This window comes from Schistocerca nitens, chromosome 2, assembly GCF_023898315.1.
Source record: "Schistocerca nitens isolate TAMUIC-IGC-003100 chromosome 2, iqSchNite1.1, whole genome shotgun sequence".
Taxonomy (NCBI): domain Eukaryota; kingdom Metazoa; phylum Arthropoda; class Insecta; order Orthoptera; family Acrididae; genus Schistocerca; species Schistocerca nitens.
The window spans coordinates 1119310505-1119333181 of NC_064615.1; the positions used below are offsets into that span (position 1 = coordinate 1119310505).

Sequence of the window (22677 nt, forward strand, 5' to 3'; positions counted from 1 at the left end):
GCCGTCAATTGTTCCTCGTCTACATAAACGATTTAGGAGACAATCTGAGAAGGACTCTTAGATAGTTCTTAAACCCTCAATTGTTCCTTATCTACATAAACGATTTAGGAGACAATCTGAGAAGCACTCTTAGATAGTTCGCAGATGATCCTTGTGGTGTCACCGCCAGACACCACACTTGCTAGGTGGTAGCCTTTAAATCGGCCGCGGTCCGTTAGTATACGTCAGACCCGCGTGTCGCCACTATCAGTGATTGCAGACCGAGCGCCGCCACACGGCAGGTCTAGAGAGACTTCCTAGCACTCGCCCCAGTTGTACAACCGACTTTGCTAGCGATGGTTCACTGACAAAATACGCTCTCATTTGCCGAGACGATAGTTTAGCATAGCTTTCAGCTACGTCATTTGCTACGACCTAGCAAGGCGCCATTATCAGTTACTATTGATATTGAATCATGTACGGTCAAGACTGACGTTCACCATTAATGGATTAAAGTTAAGTATTCCACCAGCTACGTCCGTTTTTCTAAATTCTAATTTCCTTGTCCTGTTCCAGACCTCACGCCAGCCTGCGTGAGCTAAAACGCGTGCCTTTCCGCCTCCTTCTAGTAACACGGTGTTGGCTCTCCTGCCAACCAAAACAATCCTGTCATTTAAGGACTTATAAACTGATCAGATGATCAAAACAAATTCCTAAACTATTTAGACAAGATATCCCTACGGTACGACAAGTGGCAATGGACTCTAAATACTAAAACGTGTTACGTCTTCCACATATCAAAATGTATGTGCTGAATTTCTGTTGCACGACAAATCACACAAATCTAAAGGCTGTAAACTCAACTAAAAACTTATGGATTACAATTTCGAATAACTTAAGCTGCAACGACCACATAGTTAATTTTGTGGGTAAAGTAAACCAAAGATTGTTACTTATTGGCGGAACACTTACAAAGTGCAAAAGGTCTACTGAAGAGACTGGCTATACTATGCTTGCACGTCTTCCTCTGGAGTACTGCTGCGTGGTGTGGGATCCGGAATGGATAGGATCGACGGAGGATGTCGAAAATGTTCAAAGAAGGGTAGCTCGTTTTGTGCAACCGCGATATAGGGGAGTAAGCACCACGGATATGATACGTGAATTCGGGTAGCACTCATTAAAACAAAGACGATTTTCGTTGCGGCAGGATTTTCTCATGAAATACCATTATCTATATTTCTCCTCAGGGTGGGAAAATATTTTCTTGGCGCTCACTTACATAGGGAGGAATGATCGTCATAACAAAATAACAGATACGAGAGCTCGCACAGGAAGTTTTAAATGTTGTTTTTCCCACGCTGTGTTTGAGACTGGAACGGTAGAGAAATAGCTTGAAGATTGTTCGACGATCTTTCTACTAGGCACTTAATTGTCAACAGCAGAGCAATCATCCAGATGTAGACGTACGTAGATGTACGACGATACCCCATCCCTGACTGGACGAGCGTTCGGCGAGTCATTCATGCGCTCTTCCTGTCCACTTTCGCTCGATCGACGTGGTATGTGGTCACTAACGAGAAATTTCCGATCCGACGGAGGCTCTATGCCATTCCACTCACCTCACAAACGCTCCCATGTTCCTCCGTTGCGCGACAGTAGACACGGACGAATACTGACCGAACTGTGGACTTGCAAGCGAGTGCTAAAAACTGGTCAGCCAGACACTGCGTTCTGCGTCCCCTCCTCCCTTGCCTCGATTGTGCCCATGGACCTCTTTCATCCTGACGCCGTCTATTTCTCGATGACCTGGATGAATGTGGTCTACTGGGTAAAGAGAATGGCGATACATTACATGTATCACGACGGCGGAAAGAAAGACCTCGATTTGCGGCAATGCGTGATGAACGAGTTCATTGTATTAACGAACAGAACGCAACACCGGTACCTTTTTGCTAACTATTTGGAGTCTTCATTCTGTTGGCCTGGTGTGAGAAGAAGCTGAATGTTTCCATGATCCCCATACGGTAACGTTCTCTGACTGTGTGCAGCGTCCCCGGACACCGACGGTTGACGACTGGTGGTGACTGTTGAAATGACGACCGCCTCTTCCTGGTCTCCCGCTTCGATAAGGTGATCACAGCAGGCAAAATGGCTCCTTTTAGTTCGCTTGATGTCTTCATTTTTGCCGTATGGGTTCATTTTATTGTTGATTTTTAATTAAAATGCAAAAAAAGAATTGTGACGGTGCACCTCAGCGGTGGGAGGGGGCAGACATCTCTCGGAATCCGAGCCCTGCTCGCCTCGCCTCCACCATCATGGCGCTGACTGTGCCCTTTTTTTTTTTAGCCTGCGGCGCGCGTGCAGATTGGCGCCTCACGTGGCGAGTGTTTCTTTTTGTTGGTTTCTTCCTTCTGTGCTGTTGTTGTAGTCTTCAGGCCACTACTCTATCCTGTGCATCCCTCATCATCTCCGAACATCTAATGCAATCGACGTTCCTCTAAATCTGCTTACTGTATTCATCTCTTGGTCTCCGAGATATTTATGCCCGCCGCCCCCACGCTTCTATCCAATATTAAATTAATTGTTGAGCCCTTGATGCTTCAGAATGTGTCCTACCAATCGGTCCCTTCTTTTAATCAGGTGTTACCGTAAAGTTCTTTCCCCCCCATTCTGTTCAGTAAGTCCTCGTTAGTTACGTGATCTACCCATTTGATCTTCAGCATTCTTTTGTAGCATCACATTTCAAAAGGTTCTATTCTCTTTTTCTCTAAACTGTTTATCGTCATGTTTCACTTGCATACATGGCCACACTCCAAATACTTCCCGAAAGGACTTCTTGACACTTAAATCTAGATGTTAACAAATTTCTCTTCTTCAGAAACCCTTTTCTTGCCGTTGCCAGTCTAGATTTTATATCCTCCCTACTTGGACCATCATCAGTTATTTTGCTTCCCAAATAGTAAAACACATGAAATACTTCAAGCGTCTTATTTCCTAATCTAATTCCCTCGTCATCACCTGATTCAATTCGACTACACTCCATTATCCTTGTTTTGCTTTTGTTAAAGTTCATTTTATATCCTCCTTTCAAGATACTGTCTGTTCTGTTCAACTGCTCTGCGAAGTCTTTTACTATGTCTGACAGAATTACAGTGTCATCAGCAAACCTCCAAGTTTTATTTCTTCTCCATGGACCAATTTATACTCCAAATTTTTCTTTTGTTTCCTTTACTACCTGCTCGATATACAGATTGAATAATGTTGGGGATAGGCTAAAATCGAGTCTTACTCCCTTCTCAATCACTGCTTCCCTTTCATGCCCCTCGACTCTTATATCTGCTATCTGGTTTCTGTACAAATTGTAAATAGCCTTTCGCTGCCTGTATGTTACCTCTGCCTCCTTCAGAATTTGAATAAAAGTTTTCCATTGCCAATAGCTTTCTATAAGTGTACAAATGCTATGCACATATGTTTGCCTTTCCTTAAACTATCTTCTATGAGAATCTGTAGGGTCAGTAGAGCCTCGCGTGTTCCTACATTTCTCTGGAATCCGAACTGATCTTCTCCAGGGTCCACTTCTACCAGTTTTTCATTCTTCTGTAAAGGATTCGTGTTACTATTTTGCAGCCATGATTTATTAAACTGATAGTTTGGTAATTGTAACACCTGTCAGCGCCTGCTTTCTTTGGAATTTGAATTATTGTATTCTTCTTGAAGTCTGTGGGTGTTTTGCCTATCTCATACACGTTGCTCACCAGATGGAAGAGTTTTGTCATGGCTAGCTCTCCCAAGGCTACCAGCGGCTGTGACAGAATGTTGTCAATTCCCGGTTCTTGTTTCATCTTTCTTCACGCAGTATCATATTTCCTTCCCATCTTCCTCGACGTACTGTTTCATTTCCATAATATTGCACTCAAGTGTACCTCTGTTCCACCTTCCTCCTTTCCCTTCTTTGCTTAGGACTGGCTTTCTATCTTAGCCCTTGATATTCATGCAGGTGATTCCCTTTTCTCCAAAGGTCTCTTTAATCTTCCTGTAGACAGCATCTATTTTACCCTTAGTTATACATTCTTCTATATCCATACATTTATCCTCTAGCCTCTCCTGCTTAGCCTTTTTGTACTTTCTGTCGATCTCATTTTTCAGACGTTTATATTCCTTTTCACCTGCTTTATTTATTGAATTTTTATATTTTCTCCTTTCTTCGATTAAATTCAATATCTCTTGTCCTCCCCAAGAATGTATACTAGTCCCCGTCTTTTTAGTACCTGATCCGCTGCTGCCTTCACTATTTCATCTATCAAAGCTACCCATTCTTCTTTTACCGTATTCCCTTCCTCTTTTCTTGTCAATAGTTCCCTAATATTCCCTCTGAAATCCTCTACAACCTCCGGCTCTTTCAGTTTGCCCACGTCCCATCTCCTTAAGTTCCTGCCTTTTTTGCATTTTCTTCAATTTTAATGTGCAGTTCATAATCTTCTGTACTAAAATAAAACAAGAAAGTTTTGATTTAACTTGTCTCCTGCTCGATGAACACACCAAGTACTTGTGGTAAGCTTTGTTTCGTGTTGATGTGTTCTTTTGTTAGTTTAGATTAAGCAACAGTTAAAATTTGGGTTATAGATATAGCCCATAGATTTCTGATTCAAATCGCGCTTCGGTTATACCTTTTCTTCGTTCAAGTTGGAACACCAACATTTTTGAAACATAAAATTCGTCAAATATGTGCTAATTAACACGTATCTAATCACTAGTTCTTATGAAATATACACAGATTCACGTTGGTAATTACGTGTTGCCCTCAAAATTCTAGTTTTCATTGCAAATGTAAATTATTTATGTCCAAGATTGGTTAAATTTAAAAAAGTACATAAGAAATTGAAGTTTTAGGACAAAAATGAAAAATCAGATAATCTTGATTTGCATCTTCTCCATTATTTTAAGCCACTGGCGTGGTCGCACACGAACCGGAGTGGTAAGTATCGTAGAAACATGGAAAACAATAATTTTCACGGCATTTAGCACACCGTACAAATGCTACATTTCAATAACAACCCAACAGATTTGATCTGGAACCATGATGAGGGATTTTTCGCGAGAAGTAACAAGGGATTTAAGCTACCAGATGTTCTGGAACTAATGTTGGAAGCTTTGTGACACGTCACTGCCGAAGGCTGGCGGGATACAGAACGGCATGGCATAAAAGAAAGGAAAATGTAGCTTTTAGACAGCTTCCTGTATTCTACTGCTGATAGACTCGTTATCAACGTAGCAGATTACAGTTCTAGTATGGAAATATATTTCTCGGATTCGGATATTAAATGGTTCAGAATTACGAAACGACTGACTGTACGTAATACCGCCAGTTGCTTCAGCATTCAACTGGCTGTAAGTAGTATGTCATTGGCTACAGTATTGAACTTTTTAACTCTTACATGTTATTGGGTACGATTTAGTTTACTTATTATTCTTCCTGCAATACGCATTAGTACTTTTCTTGAAAGGGTACAGTACCACCTGACATTGAAAATAGGTACAACATACTTCATTATTCTTGTCAGAACAACACATTTTTTGTAAAAATACCTCAATTTCAATTAATACAGCGAAGCTGGATACCAGTGTAGGAAAGAATGACAATTTATTTATTTAATTGATCACATGTGCACTCCCACAAAATAAATCCCTACATCCAGTTTGGTGAGACCTGTCAAATGAATGAATTTATGGTCGTCTGCTAACCACAGATAGTGAATGTGAATATATGATCATCTTTGAGATGACCCTTTGGTCACCTTTGGTAGAACCAAAGAGAGAAAATTTACCGGAGCTTTGAGCGCCTGAAATGTGGCTGACCAATACGGTAGCAAGGTGCTCCCCCACTTCGGCAGAGGTGCGAGAGGACCTGAAGAACGGCCATGTTTCGGCACTCTGCTGCTGGATCTAGTGTTGGTAAGAACTGTCGTAGGTGTGCACTGTAAAGACAGTGGAGACGTGGTATGCATGTGAAATACGTAAGAGTAGTTTAGAATAATAATTTCTCTATTTCAGGAACTTTTGTGGGGAGAATTAAATGTCAGGCAGGTAATATTAAGGGGATCGTAGTAATCTTCGGAAGTGACCGACGGTCACAACGAAACCACGTGTAGCAATATGTTGAAATACTTCTGAATGCTTAAGTTAAGCTGAATTACTAGCGTGTGTACTATAAGTTGGAAATATTTAAGAAATGGCGTGTGCAGGACTTGAAATTAGAGACGAGTATTTCCACGTGGTGAGTACTGTGTGAGTCTCAATATGTGCATGAGACAAAGGATAAAGTGAAGTACTCGTCCATGGTATCAGTTGAGGACTCGCGTGTGTGATGAATTGTTGTTGTTGTGGTCTTCAGTCCTGAGACTGGTTTGATGCAGCTCTCCATGCTACTCTATCCTGTGCAAGCTTCTTCATCTCCCAGTACCTACTGCAACCTACATCCTTCTGAATCTGCTTAGTGTATTCATCTCTTGGTCTCCCTCTACGATTTTTACCCTCCACGCTGCCCTCCAATGCTAAATTTGTGATCCCTTGATGCCTCAAAACATGTCCAACCAACCGATCCCTTCTTCTAGTCAAGTTGTGCCACAAACTTCTCTTCTCCCCAATCCTATTCAATACCTCCTCATTAGTTACATGATCTACCCACCTTATCTTCAGCATTCTTCTGTAGCACCACATTTCGAAAGCTTCTATTCTCTTCTTGTCCAAACTGGTTATCGTCCATGTTTCACTTCCATACATGGCTACACTCCATACAAATACTTTCAGAAACGACTTCCTGATACCTAAATCTATACTCGATGTTAACAAATTTCTCTTCTTCAGAAACGATTTCCTTGCCATTGCCAGTCTACATTTTATATCCTCTCTACTTCGACCATCATGTTATTTTACTCCCTAAATAGCAAAACTCCTTTACTACTTTAAGTGTCTCATTTCCTAATCTAATCCCCCCAGCATCACCCGATTTAATTTGACTACAATCCATTATCCTCGTTTTGCTTTTGTTGATGTTCATCTTATATCCTCCTTTCAAGACACTATCCGTTCCGTTCAACTGCTCTTCCAAGGCCTTTGCTGTCTCTGACAGAATTACAATGTCATCGGCGAACCTCAAAGTTTTTACTTCTTCTCCATGAATTTTAATACCTACTCCGAATTTTTCTTTTGTTTCCTTTACTGCTTGCTCAATATACAGATTGAATAACATTGGGGAGAGGCTACAACCCTGTCTCACTCCTTTCCCAACCACTGCTTCCCTTTCATGCCCATCAACTCTTATAACTGCCATCTGGTTTCTGTACAAATTGTAAATACCCTTTCCCTCCTTGTATTTCACCCCTGCCACCTTCAGAATTTGAAAGAGAGTATTCCAGTTAACGTTGTCAAAAGGTTTCTCTAAGTCTACAAATGCTAGAAATGTAGGTTTGCCTTTTCTTAATCTTTCTTCTAAGATAAGTCGTAAGGTTAGTATTGCCTCACGTGTTCCAACATTTCTACGGAATCCAAACTGATCTTCCCCGAGGTCCGCTTCTACCAGTTTTTCCATTCGTCTGTAAAGAATTCGCGTTAGTATTTTGCAGCTGTGACTTATTAAACTGATAGTTCGGTAATTTTCACATCTGTCAACACCTGCTTTCTTTGGGATTGGAATTATTATATTCTTCTTGAAGTCTGTGGGTATTTCGCCTGTCTCATACATCTTGCTCACCAGATGGTAGAGTTTTGTCATGACTGGCTCTCCCAAGGCCATCAGTAGTTCTAATGGAATGTTGTCTACTCCTGGGGCCTTGTTTCGACTCAGGTCTTTCAGTGCTCTGTCAAACTCTTCACGCAGTATCTTATCTCCCATTTCATCTTCATCTACATCCTCTTCCATTTCCACAATATTGTCCTCAAGTACATCGCCCTTGTATAAACCCTCTATATACTCCTTCCACCTTTCTGCCTTCCCTTCTTTGCTTAGAACTGGGTTGCCATCTGAGCTCTTTATATTCATACAAGTGGTTTTCTTCTCTCCAAAGGTCTCTTTAATTTTCCTGTAGGCAGTATCTATCTTACCCCTCGTGAGACAAGCCTCTACATCCTTACATTTGTCCTCTAGCCATCCCTGCTTTGCCATTTTGCACTTTCTGTCGATCTCATTTTTGAGACTTTTGTATTCCCTTTTGCCTGCTTCATTTACTGCATTTTTATATTTTCTCCTTTCATCAATTAAATTCAATATTTCTTCTGTTACCCAAGGATTTCTATTAGCCCTCGTCTTTTTACCTACTTGATCCTCTGCTGCCTTCACTACTTCATCCCTCAGAGCTACCCATTCTTCTTCTACTGTATTTCTTTCCCCCATTCCTGTCAATTGTTCCCTTATGCTCTCCCTGAAACTCTCTACAACCTCTGGTTGTTTCAGTTTATCCAGGTCCCATCTCCTTAAATTCCCACCTTTTTGCAGTTTCTTCAGTTTCAATCTGCAGTTCATAACCAATAGATTGTGGTCAGAATCCACATCTGCCCCTGGAAATGTCTTACAATTTAAAACCTGGTTCCTAAATCTCTGTCTTACCATTATATAATCTATCTGATACCTATTAGTATCTCCAGGATTCTTCCAGGTATACAACCTTCTTTTATGATTCTTGAACCAAGTGTTAGCTATGATTAAGTTTTGCTCTGTGCAAAATTCTACAAGGCGGCTTCCTCTTTCATTTCTTCCCCCCAATCCATATTCACCTACTATGTTTCCTTCTCTCCCTTTTCCTACTGACGAATTCCAGTCACCCATGACTATTAAATTTTCGTCTCCTTTCACTACCTGAATAATTTCTTTTATCTCGTCATACATTTCACCTATTTCTTCATCATCTGCAGAGCTAGTTGGCATATAAATTTGTACTACTGTAGTAGGCATGGGCTTTGTGTCTATCTTGGCCACAATAATGCGTTCACTATGCTGTTTGTAGTAGCTAACCCGCACTCCTATTTTTTTATTCATTATTAAACCTACTCCTACATTACCCCTATTTGATTTTGTATTTATAACCCTGTAATCACCTGACCAAAAGTCTTGTTCCTCCTGCCACCGAACTTCACTAACTCCCACTATATCTAACTTTAACCTATCCATTTCCCTTTTTAAATTTTCTAACCTACCTGCCCGATTAAGGGATCTGACATTCCATGCTCCGATCCGTAGAATGCCAGTTTTCTTTCTCCTGATAACGACGTCCTCTTGAGTAGTCCCCGCCCGGAGATCCGAATGGGGGACTATTTTACCTCCGGAATGTTTTACCCAAGAGGACGCCATCATCATTTAATCATACAGTAAAGCTGCATGTCCTCGGGAAAAATTACGGCCGTAGTTTCCCCTTGCTTTCAGCCGTTCGCAGTACCAGCACAGCAAGGCCGTTTTGGTTAATGTTACAAGGCCAGATCAGTCAATCATCCAGTCTGTTGCCCCTGCAACTACTGAAAAGGCTGCTGCCCCTCTTCAGGAACCACATGTTTGTCTGGCCTCTCAACAGATACCCCTCCGTTGTGGTTGCACCTACGGTACGGCCATCTGTATCGCTGAGGCACGCAAGCCTCCCCACAAACGGCAAGGTCCATGGTTCATGGGGGAAGGTGTGATGAATATGTTCTTAATATTACTTTGCGCATTATGTTTCCGTGTGACGCTTGATTTAAACTATAACACTCTGAGAGAGAAGAAAGGTGAGTCAGCCGTCTATCCAGCGACCCCACTTGGCTTGCATTGCACAGGAAGACGTGCATATATCCTCCAGAGTTCATAGTAAGAAAGAAAAATTACGAAGTGTGGCAGTGTCGTGTGAAACTGGGATAAATGCTAATTGAAGTGGGAAAGCTGAAAGTGATGTGATTATAATGTTGTGACTATTCCTTGTGTTGTAGTCCATGTTGCAGTGTGGTGTATGTCATGTAATTTAAGTATGTGTGGTTTGCATGAAAGAGTAGCAAGGTAGTTTCAGAGGTAGTGGGTATGCATGTTCCCTTTGTACCGCTCGGTCTGGAGGAAAGTTTCGTGATGATGGTTGTGAGAGTCGAAGTCTGAGATATAGCAAAATATCCACCATATGAAGAACTCACCAGGTGTCCCAGGCGCAGGCGACGGTTGCGTTGGCGACCATGTCAGCGGGCACGCCGTCCGCCATCGCGCTCGTGTCCGCGAGGCAGGTGTGCAGAACCCCCAGTGCTGCGCCGGCAGCCATCGCGCTGGGTCCGTACATGTTCCCCACCCACAGCGCCACCGGCTCCTGGTACGTACCCACCACTGTGGGCACACACAAGTTTCAGCCTCGCTCACAAATGCGTATCACTAAGCGGCGAGTGCTCTGTAGCTGATCGAACTGGAAATAGTGTGGTCGCCGAGGGAAGGATGGGGTAACGGAGGGGGCGAAATGATATGGAACTGGGATTCGATACATTATTCACACTAGTTTTTAGGTTACCAGGATTTTCTATTTTAGTTTCACAAATGTACTGGCTGCATATAATACGAGGGTGAGTCAAATGAAAACCCTAAATTTGTAATAACAAATCGAAATTTCGCGCCGTTAAACCGTAAGTTGGTAAGCGTGCTACAAACAGCGTGCAGAAAGCCCCGTAGCGGCAGCATAGTGCAGATGCGCACATACCGTCGAAGTGTCAGTATAAAGATGGCCGCCCCACTTGCGACTTGCCTCAGGGAAGAAAGCGTTCTGTTATTCGGTTTTTGCGTGGTGAAGGTGTGAAACTTATTGAAATTCATCGACGAATGAAGGTTCAGTACGGTGATGCATGTGTGTTACAGCAGCAAGTCTACGAATGGAGTACGAAGTTCGCAAATGGTGTGACATCAGTGGAAGATGCTCCTCGTCCAGGTAAGGCAAAACGAGTTGTGACTCCACAGAACATTGCAGCAGACGAAGCCATTGTGTTGGAAAACCGCCAAGTGACACTGAATGGCATTGTCAGATTAGTCATGGGTCAGCACACCACATTGTGCATGATGTGCCCCACTTTCACAAAGTGTGTGCAAGATGGGTGCCACGTCAGCTGAAATGAGAGAATGAAGTGTTGATCCTTGTGAAGAACTTCTTCGGCGCTTTGAACGAGAAGGTGATGGCTTCCTTGCAAGAATCGTTACTGGGGACGAAACCTGGGTTCACTTCCACCAACCGGAAACGAAGAGAGCGAGCAAGGAATGGCGCCATTCCTCATCAATAAAACCAAAGAAGTTTCGAACAGAACCATCAACAGGAAAGGTTATGCTGACTCTTTTTTGGGGCGAAAAAAGGCGACATTTTGGAGCATTACATGCCAAGAGGGACCACTGTCAGCAGTGCATCATACACAGACCTCATAAAAATCATCTGCGGCCTGTAATCAAATCAAAGCCACGTGAATTGCTGTCAGCAGGGTCCTTTTGCACCATGACAATGCAAGGCCCCACACTGCCCGTACAACAGTTGCAACAATCACAGACCTGCATTTTGAGTGTCTTCCTTATCCACCACACTCACCAAACCCTGCCCCAAGTGATTTACATATGTTTGGACCACTCAAAGATGCAATGGGAGGAAATAAGTCCTGTTCTGATGAAGAGGTACTGAAAGGTCTCTGTTGGATTCCTTTCATGTTAATTTCTTAAATCTGTTGTCATTTACGGCATAAATTCCTCTTCTAAATTTACTGTGGTTTTTCTGACTATCTGGCAGGAGACTGAGCAGTGAAACGTGTTACTTTTACACATAAACAAGAACGATCTGTTACACTACTACACAGTTTATATGTAATTCATGTCAGACAGTCTCATACGGAACCTACATCCGCTTTCTTTTATATACTGTATATGATAAGATACTGTCATCCCCCTTCTCTTCTGTGTGAGAGGATGAATGAGCAAATGTATTTCTAGTTGCATGCTTGATGGTAGCAGACAAGCTTGTCTGCTAGAGAACAGTGGGACCAACGTCGGAACAGGTAGCACGCTTTCTAAAAGCAGAGAGGTTTCTATTCTTAGTATAGTCTGTCCGTCACTTGTAATGTTGGTATAGGAAGCTGCCTCTCTGGTCACTTCCGTTTGTATATGTTAAGCACGCTCGGTAGTGGCCCAGGTCAGTCTGTCCGCGGCGAGCATCTGAAGTGGTAAGATCTCCAGCTAAGCGCGTGTCTGCTAAGTCAGTAGGACAATGGATTTATTAAGTTCAGCCTAACTGAAAATTTAATCACCTTTATTTCAGGTTTAGCTCTAAAATATCTAATGTTATCTTAAATTGCAACGCAGTGTATTTCGAGTGTGAAGTTCGGAATATTTTCCAGTGGTTGCTTTGTCACTGCTTTGTGAGTAAAGTGGAACCACGTGTTGATCAGTAACTCTAACTAAGATAATCAATCTTAAATGCGAATGTGCTTGAGATTATAACGTCTAGTCTTGACAATATTTTTCAATATACCTACTTTTCTTTATGTTCAACCCACGTGGGGTGTACTTTGTGAGACCAATACCACGTGCTTATACAATTGTTTGACCCATCTGGTTAATAGTAATACGTTAGTAACCAGTTCGAGGTTTTTCTTTTGTAAACTGCTTTTGGATCTAATTTATTTTAATCATCAAAATTACTGTGGAATTACACTCTTTGTGTAAACCAAGTTGACCACGGGAAGGTTTCACAGAGAGTTAGTATGAATTTAGTATACCAGTGTGTGGTAATTACATGACGGACAGGACTGCGCTATGAACATAACTTCTTTGGGTGAAAACTGAATCGGTAGGTAGTGGTTAATTTCCTCTTGCATATGTTTCAACGTTCTTCGTGTGTTATTTTATGAATGTAGTGTTGTATGCAGTCTCCCAATATTGGCTCCATATTTGATGTGCTCTGTAAGATTACAAACTCACTTTTTCACAATCCTAAATAAGGCACCAGTTTAGTTATGAATCAAGTTTAATATGCTGAAGTTTCAATGATCAATGTTAAAATAAAATTCCAAATATAAACTGATTTATTTATTTTTATTTAAATTCTCTTATATATATAAATCACCGGTTGTCGTATGACGATTAAAAGATTATAATTAATGTCAGTCTGGTTGGGAATTTGGTAAGCTAGACTGGATACCTGGTGAAACAGTTGCTCAGTAATGCAAGGTTAACTTCCCCAGACAGCTCACAGCTTTTAACCCACTTTTATGGTCTTGAATATCAGCACCGCTTACACCTCAAAATAATGCAACAACGTTACACATGGCGACCCTGTTCTGTGATTCCGCTGGTCTCTGGAATCTCTGAAACGTTAGATTGCGAGTGTTGTATAATCTTAATTTTTTTTCCCTGCAGTGCTCAAAGAACTTCTGTGTTGTTTCTGAGCAGACTTTCAAATGAGTCACGGCGTTGTTGAACGGCATTGTTTGCCTTGTTTTTTGTTTTCTATATTTGTGTGTTTTATATGTGTGTGTTTTTTTTTCTCGCTTGTGAATTGCACTGCTTCGATCAAAGATAAAAATTTGTTTCGCGTGTGAAGAAGTGCATACTCGGTTGGGTACCTTTCGTGTAACTGTCGCAATTTTTGGGGGATACATTTATTGTGATTAGTGTGTTACGTACCGGGTATAAATTGACCTAATGCAGAAACGTAACCAAGCTAAAAGTAGGCGGTCCAACAACTTAAGCAACATGGACCAAGGGGATAATTTGATTTCGAATATTAATGCGTCGGACGGTTCCGAAAATGCAATGGGGAATACTTCAGACGAAATGCAAAACAGGACACACGGGCTCACAGCAGAGCCAGAAATTAATTTGCCTCCTACTAACCAAATTGATTTGGCAGAACTCATGAAAGCCTTGTTGCAACAAAATGAAGAAAACGTAGAGAAATCAGAAAAATCGTTCTGAGGACAAAAAGAATCATCTGAAAAATCGATCCGAGAGCTAGGCGAACAAATGACGCAGAAATCTGAAAAATCGATCCGCGAGCTAGGTGAACAAATAGACGAAAAACTATGCCCAACAAACAAATAAAGTCGACAAGTCGATGCAGAGAGTGTCCGATGATATCTCACAAAGAATAAACAATCTGGCAAGTGAATTAAAAAGCGATATTATGAAAGAATTAGGCCGTACATTTGAACAAATCGATGACTGTCTGCAAGCCTTAGAACAGGGCAAGCAGAGTCGCATTGCAGAATCGAAAGAGAGCGAAGAACAGCTACTTAGGAATTTGCAAGCGCTGAGAGAAGAATGCCAAAGGGAACACCAGCAGGTACTCTCGAGGGTCCAGGAGGCAGAAACACATTGTCCCGCGTTTGTTAGCAACACAGTAGCCGACAACAGTCAAGCGATTCACGCACTCGAACAGCAAGTAGATCAATTGAAGCAGACTGGGGCGGAGGACAACAGACAAATACAGGATAAGATTGCGGCATTAGCGGACATCGTAGGCACGATGAAGGTGATGGAGAGCGATAACAATACTACACCGGTAGCAGTCATAGAGACTGAAGAAGTGCGTTCGCTTCTTAGATTTCAGAAGGGACACTTCGAAGTGAACAGGCTGCACAAAGCCGTAACAGGCGAATTACAAGAACGCATGGGGCATCTGGAACGCCGCATTGGGTGTGATTCTGAACTCGCCAATAGCACTAAAAGTAGCCGTACACACAGTGCAGAGAGGGACTCCGGCCACGAGGGAGATTTTGACGACAGGGAAGAATATATTTTGAGGCGCAGACATGAGAAAAATAGAAACATTCAAGGGCCTCGCCGGGAGGAAATGCGGGGATTTGATTTCAAACATTTCCTTACGGTGAGAAAGTTTGAGATATTTCGAAATTCGCAAAAAGGAATACATCCACGAGCATGGCTCGAGCAATTTGAATTCTGCCTTCCCCCCAACTGGGCAGATTCACATAAGATAGAATATATGTGTGGCTATTTGGAAGGCGAACCGGCGATTCGCACGAGGTCGGCAGCGCGTCACTGCAACTCCACTCGGGAGTTTCGACAAGCCTTTCTGTCCGCCTATTGGTCGGAAGCGGCACAAGATAGGGTCAAGCTTGGCATAATTATGCTGCCAAATTTGAACCAGTCTGGTTTCGGCAGCTCAGCACGCCTATTCGACCACATGCTGCAGGCAGATCAATTTTTATACGACCCATACGGGCCTGCAGAACTAATTAGGATATGCATCACCAAATTGCCGATGCAGTTGCGCCACGTCAATCTTGCGGGACGATGCAAAGAGGACGTGGAAACATTTAAGACTCTTCTCCAAGAGTTGTAATACAATACAGGAGAATGCCCGCCTAATCAGGCACGAAGTTATTACGGGGCACAGCAGCACGATCGCAGTCGTGGCCGTAGTACTAATCAACGGCGTGACTGGTCGTTGCGACGTGGACGGAACAATAATCGGGACCGGCCGTATAGAAACTGGGGTAACAGTCGCGAACACAGGTGAAACAACGGAAATGGTCGAGGACGTGGACAATATCGTGATCGCAAAAGTTACGGCAACCAGAATCGATACTACGGTGAACACGGTGGGAATAGGACTGTAGGCGGAGCACCTCATGATGTTGAAACTCGGCCGGCTAACCCTAGACGTAATCCAGCAAATGGAAATGAACAAAATCGGCAATGACAAACGATCAGCGCAGAAGGCGCCCAGTCGGAACAAATGAGCGACATGGGAAATGAGTGCATACGGTATATAGAGAGGGAAGATATTAGAGAGGATTTGTTACAAGAAACTACGAGTGCTAAAATTTCGGGAATAAATCCAGTCGTGACAGTTTCAGTAAACGAAATATGTTTCAAGTGTGTCATTGACACTGGAAGCCTTTTCTCTATAGTGAGCGAGGCAGCATTTCAAAAATGCGAAGGGACTGGGACTTGGCCCGTTTTTCAAGTGCGAGGAATAAAGGTGAAGGGCGCGATCTACGGTAAGAGCGTAGAAATCCGAAGGCAGACTCGGCTTAATTTTACCTTCCAGGGAAGAGAGTTTGAGTACAACTTCTTTTGCTCCCAATTCTGAATGTGGCAATGATTTTGGGAAATGACTTCATGAATGCCCACCATGCAGTAATTGACATGGTTGGAGGAGTAATGACATTTGAAGCTGGGGATCAGCCAATTAATTTAGTATTTGATGAATGCATATTACGTGTCGAGCCAGAAATCAGTTGCCTAAAATTTCAAGCTCAAACCGAGTCGCAACCCAGACTAGACCTACTCGTGAACTATGTAAGTGAGTCGTGCTCTACGTCTGGTGAGCAGGGGAAAGATGATGTTTTTGCTGATGCTCTGAGAAAGAGCATCGCGGGTGTCAGAACCACGGACAGGGAAAAGGTGAAATAGTATTGCCTACTTAGGAATCATGAACGGGTATTTTCTGTGGCTCCGGGGTCGATTAAGGGTTTTACTTACCAATTCAGAGTACGTGACCATCAGAATTTTTCTGTTAGACCATATCCTATTCCCGTGGCGCATAAAGCCCAGGTGGAGAAGGAAATAAGCAAGATGTTAGAACAAGGAATAATTGAGCGGGCAGTAAGCCCGTACAACTCACCCTTGCTTGTCGTACCAAAACGCGACAACTCGGTTCGTTTGGTACTAGACTCGAGACAGATAAACCGAATTGTTATGTCGGAAACGGACAGGCTTGAGAGCCTTGAGGAACTCTTACAACGTTTCCACGGGGTAAAGGTACTATCATCTGTCGACCTCCGTTCGAGTTTTTGGCAAATCGTGGTACACCCATCTTGCAGATTATATACAGCGTTCCTGTGTTATGGAAATTGTTTCCAATTCCGGCGTCTCCCGTTCGGACTAAAAGTCTCATCAGCTGCTTTTATAAGGGGATTAAATAGCATTTTGCCTGATGATTTGAAACAGCGAGTGACAATTTACGTGGATGACATATTAATTGCGGAAAAGTCGTGGGAGGATCATAATGACGTTCAGAACAGACTACTGGATGTTTTTGAGAAGGCAGGTGTAACAGTCAACTTAGATAAGTCACAATTCGGGCGAGAGAAGATAAAATTCTTAGGCCATATTGTCTCAGCAAATGGAATACAACCTGACCCGGAGAAAATTGCGGCGATAGCGGAGTGTGCAATGCCGACAAATAAAAAACAGTAGCGAGCATTCTTAGGCCTGTGTAATTTTTATAAGCGATTTATAAATTTTAGTGTACTTGGTACACCCCGTCTATGTGGACTAACAGGGAAGAACGCTTTGTGGGTCTGGGATCAAGAGGCACAGGATGAATTTTATAAATTGAAAAAGGCATTGGTAGAGGCTCCCATCCTCGTGCATCCCGACCTGACACAAGAATTCTGTTTAATGACGGACAGTTCCTTATCAGGATTAGGTGCGGTACTGTTTCAAACGGAAGGAAATGATGATATTACAACTTGGAAAACAATCTCGTTTGTGAGCAGGGTGCTCTCTCGATGTGAAAAAAATTATTCCGTGACAGAACTCGAAGCACTCGCGATGCTTTGGGCATTCTCAAAATTTAGGTATTTCTTATTTGGAAGGATCACCAGGGTTTACACTGACCATCGTGCACTCCAATTTCTTATGAGCACAAAAATCACGCATGGGAGACTAGGACGCTGGGCACTATACCTACAGGAATATAATTTCACTGTAGAATACATTCCGGGACAGAAAAATGTAATTGCTGACGCTTTATCGCGCATTCCTATAGGTTTGGTTCACACAGAAGAAGGGGTACTCGGTGAAAATAATTTTAGCATCCTATACTTACAGAATGTAGCGTTCGAGAACTTTGTTTCCACCTCTTTAGGGAGTATAGCGGACGAACAGGATAAGGACGCAGTATTGAAAGATATAAAGAAGAAGTGGGAGGACAAGGAGAATGTAGGAATACGCCAGTACTACTTAGTGCGCAATAGAATACTATTCAAGAAACGAGCCCCGGATGACTCCAGATGGGTGTTGCTGATTCCGGAGAAACTCGTAAACAAAATTATATGGTACATACGTTTGAGTTATGGTCACTTCGGAGCAGAGAAATGTTGTGAAAAACTGAAGGAGACATGCTATTTTAATAACATGCTACGGCGTATGCGTTGTGTACTTAGTGTGCGGACCTTGTCAGCGAGCAAATGCGGCCACAGTGACGTATGCTGCATCATTGCACCCGATAATACCAAGCAAACTTTGTGACCTCGCGGCCGTGGATCTATTCGGGCCACCAATACGATCCAAAGCAGGTTTTGCATATGTTTTCGTAGCGGTGGAGCTAACCTCCAAGTTTGTGTGTCTGACTCCGTTGAGGCGAGCAACAGGAAGGGCTGTGGCAACTGCATTTGCAAAGCAGTTTCTGCATGAAGTTGGGCGTGTGAAAAGGGTTATCTCTGATAATGGACCACAATTTAGATCGCAATACTGGCAGCGGATGCTTCGAAGGATAAGAATTAAACCTATATATATATATATATATATATATCTCTGTTTCACCCCAGCTCGAACCCCAGTGAGCGTATTATGGGCGAATTAGGAAAATTATGTAGGTTATACTGCAGTCGTGATCACCGATCGTGGGACATACACCTAAAAGGATTTCAAAACTTAATTAATGAGTTGCCTAATACGTCAACACAGCTTCCGCCAATCACTGTGCTAAAAAACAAGGAGCCCCGAGCAAAATCAAAGAGGTGGTGCCTTGGCCACTAGAGCCGAGACTACGCCGGAACGCAATTGTTGACTTAGCTTTACGCAACATCAAGCGTGCAGCAGAAGCCAGAGTCAAGGTGTATAAGAAAAACGGGAGAAAAACAATGTTTCATGTAGTACAAAAAGTTCTTATCAGATCACACAAGCTGTCTAACAAACGGTCAGGCGCCTGCAAGAAATTTTTTAATCTCTTTAACGGCCCATACCGGATAAGGAAGATTCCCCATGAAAACGCCATAGAAGTTGAAACTCTTCGATCGAAGAAATCAAAAGGGCTACACCATGTGTCAAACGTAAAACCATACATTGAGTAGAAAGGACAGCGAGGAGTAGAGAAGACGGTGAAGAGAAACAATTGATTAGTTTACATTTCTGATAAATGCATTTTGAATAATATGTTGGTAAAAATAATTATAAAGATGTTTCTATGTGATTGATTGAAGTGATGTTTTTAGTTTTTTTTTTCTTGTGCAGTTAGGATTTAGGTTGGTCCAAATGTGAAGATAAAACGTTTCTTTGTGAACGAGTGAAATGCTTTTTATGGCTTTTTGTGTAAATCGAAAAGAGTCGCTCCTGAGAGAAGCAAGATCTGTGTTGAATTAATGCAAAACTCAGGGGAATATCCGATCTGTGAGTATTATGGGTCTGGCAAACACAGGTCCCCAGCTGTTAGCAGCCTTGTTTCAGATTTTCTGCTTTCAGTGCTACTATCTATCTATTACTATTCTATATCTGTCAGTGTAAATGAGGATCTCTTACTATAGTATGCGTGCTGTATGAATATTTTAAGATAGGAGAACTCTGAGAAGGCAATGAGTAAGTTTGGAACCTCGAAAACAGGATGCGATAATACGATTGTTTAACCAATGGCTTCCCAATAAACGCTAATATGTTAATATTGATGATATATGTCTTTTTTGTTCATTACAGCTGAGTACGTAAAGTGCTATCTGTGGATTTCGTAAGTGGATTGATTCCCTTCAAGGTGAAAGAAGAATTGTGGTTTGTGTAATTTACGTGGCCCTGATTTATTATTGTGGTAGTGAAATGACGAGCAGTTTTCCAGCCAATGGAGAATGGAACAGAAATATGGATCCTTTTTGTAGTCTTTATTGATGTTGAGCCAGAGCCTGAAAAGTTATTCTGCGTTAATACTTGTCCTAGAAAAGTGACGTTTATGTGTTTTGCTGATGCTGTGAGCATTACAGCTTACTGTTTTTGCTGTTGCGAGATGCACTGCAGCCAATATGAGTTGAACTGAAGAGATTTCTCTGTTGAAGGTAGAGAAAGAGTAAATAATTTTGATTATGGGATCTAAGGAAAGCTTGGTTTAATGTAATAAGGATGAAGCAAAACATTTGTCATTTAAACTACTGGAGGATTCGGATCTTTTGTGTCTGTTGTAAGTTCAATATGTTAAGATGAAACTGCTTTACAGAACAGAGGAGACCACAATTTTGCCATTCATGAGGAATGAATCCGGAATAACCACCACAGGAGAAATAACTGATTTGGAAGCGAAAGGTAACTTAAAGAAGGAACGAAATTGGAGCAAAATGGGTAAGAAAATGTAATATAACTTGTAGGATGAAAATATTTTTACCCTTCTCAGAGTCATCTGTGTGATTAATTCTTGTGCTAACGTAATTTTAGATGAAATTGTCTTACTGTTTTATGTATAAACATATGAGTATGATAAATGTATAATTGTGAGTCTCTTATCAAGTGTGTCAACTGGTATAAATGTTTTGGCGTGCAAATAACCATTGTTCTTTTTACTATGTATGTTTAAGGAAAGTTTCTCCATATTTATCATGTGACAAGACATATGCCACGAGCGTCAAGAAGAGAACAAATTAGAACAATGTTGTAGTGGTTCAAAAAATGGTTCAAATGGCTCTGAGCACTATGGGACTCAACTGCTGAGGTCATTAGTCCCCTAGAACTTAGAACTAGTTAAACCTAACTAACCTAAGGACATCACAAACATCCATGCCCGAGGCAGGATTCGAACCTGCGACCGTAGCGGTCTTGCGGTTCCAGACCGCAGCGCCTTTAACCGCACGGCCACTTCGGCCAGCAATATTGTAGTGGTATAAACACTGTGTTGAAGTAGCATTGAAGTAGCTTGTAGGATTAACTAGTAGTGGACTGAAGAAGAATTTTGAGTAATACATGTTTATGGGTAGTTAGTTTGTAGTATAGACAAAAGGTGTGCATGTGTGTGTGTGTGTGTGTGTGTGTGTGTGTGTGTGTGTGTGTGTGTAAATAACATGTGAACCCTATGCTTCCCTGACCTGTACTTGCACAAGGCATAATCCTATTTATTTTAGTGAATTAATAAGAAGCATTTGATTTCTTAAAACGCAAGAGAACCACATTAGTGATGTGGATTTAGATATTATATTGTCAGCTCATATAATTTTTATTTTTATATTGTAAAGCCATTTCACTTTTACTTTTTATATTGTCAAGACATTTAACTTTTATTTTTATATTGTCTATTCATGTAACTTTTTTTATTTGCAAAAAAAAAATAAAGTCTCACTTTTGTTCTTAAAAATTGTGAAAGACAATACTAAGTGGTATTATGTATGGCATTTTGTAATCACAAAACTATGATGAACAATTTCTGTGAATGCAGTTGAGAACGTGAAAGCAAACCGGCTTAACTCTTACGAGACAGCGGGAGCAGCGAGGAGGAGGACTAGTTGTAAACAGGCGGGATTCCCAGCAGGACACACTGTCAACCGGGCCATTTCGGGAGCGCAGTCGGCAACAAAAGAAGGATACGCGGCAAACACTTTCCCTTGCACCCGGAGCTAATGGCCGGCCGCACCAGTGCGACCCTTCGTGGAGGTGATGACCTGAGATGGCCGAACGGTGCACCGCGCGGAAATCCATCTGCTAGCAACGCACCACACGCACGCGACCGTGACGAGACGGCAGCGGTGAAATGACAGACGACAGGGGATAAAGGGGCGTGGAACCTTTTGACAGGTACTGTCAATGACGCCTATCAACATTTCCTGGCGGAAGTCCATTTGTCAAGCGACAGTAAATCATGGTTCGATGTTCTCTGGTCGCTAAGGGTGGCACAAAGAAGAGCCATTAAGTGTCATCCTTGACCAGGAATATCAAACCGGCGAGCCAATTGAGGATAACTCAAGAATTTGACAACACAAGGGGCGTGGAGCCTTTTGGCACGTACTGTCCAGAGAAGCTGGCAGACTTCAACGACGCCTATCAACATTTCCTGACGGATGCCCACTGTCAAGCGACAGTAAATCATGGTTCGATGTTTTCTGGTAGCTCACAAAGAAGAGCCATTAAGTGTCATCCCTGCCCAGGAATATCAACCTGGCGTGTCAAACGAGGATACCGCACGAATTTGACAACACAAACATGGAACCAAATCGAGATATACGTGACACTGGCCACCAAGAGAAACTTCATGAGAGGGCAGAGACGGCGGGATTGCACGCAACAGATGGACAAAAAATCCCTACTGACAGAGCGGTGACGAACCCCCCCCCCCCCCGTATGTTGTGCCTTGGAACAGTGGAACTACTTAGTGTGCCAGTGAACAGTGATTATATGGTTTTTAGTCCAATGCATATATGTGTGTTCTTTCAGAGAAACTTTGATCGTGTATTTTGCAGGGGTTCGATTTATTGGTGTTTTTTTATTAGACTGACTCTTGTATTTTGCAGGTCTTTTATTTATTGGTGTTCTTTTTTTTTTTTTTTTGACTACCGTACTTTCAGAGCTGTTTAGTTTCTCAGTGTTTGTTTGTGTGTGTTGTATTAGATTTGTGATATTTTGTTTCGAAAATTTATTCCTGTGGCATTGCTTCGTTTATCAGTCAGATAGCTATTCATGCTGATTGGACTGTGATCGATTAGCCTTTGCATGGAGCATATTTATAGTGAGGAACCTCTTAAGGG

General features: G+C 42.2%; 1 protein-coding gene across 1 annotated transcript in view; it reads right to left on the reverse strand.

Moving 5' to 3' along the window:
• Positions 1 to 22677, reverse strand: part of LOC126234806 (fatty acyl-CoA reductase 1-like) — a 215054-nt gene that overhangs the window by 65719 nt on the left and 126658 nt on the right. Inside the window, exon 6 of the mRNA XM_049943553.1 lies at positions 10123 to 10306. Within this exon, the coding sequence (XP_049799510.1) occupies positions 10123 to 10306 (184 nt within the window). The remainder of the gene's footprint in view (positions 1 to 10122; positions 10307 to 22677) is intronic.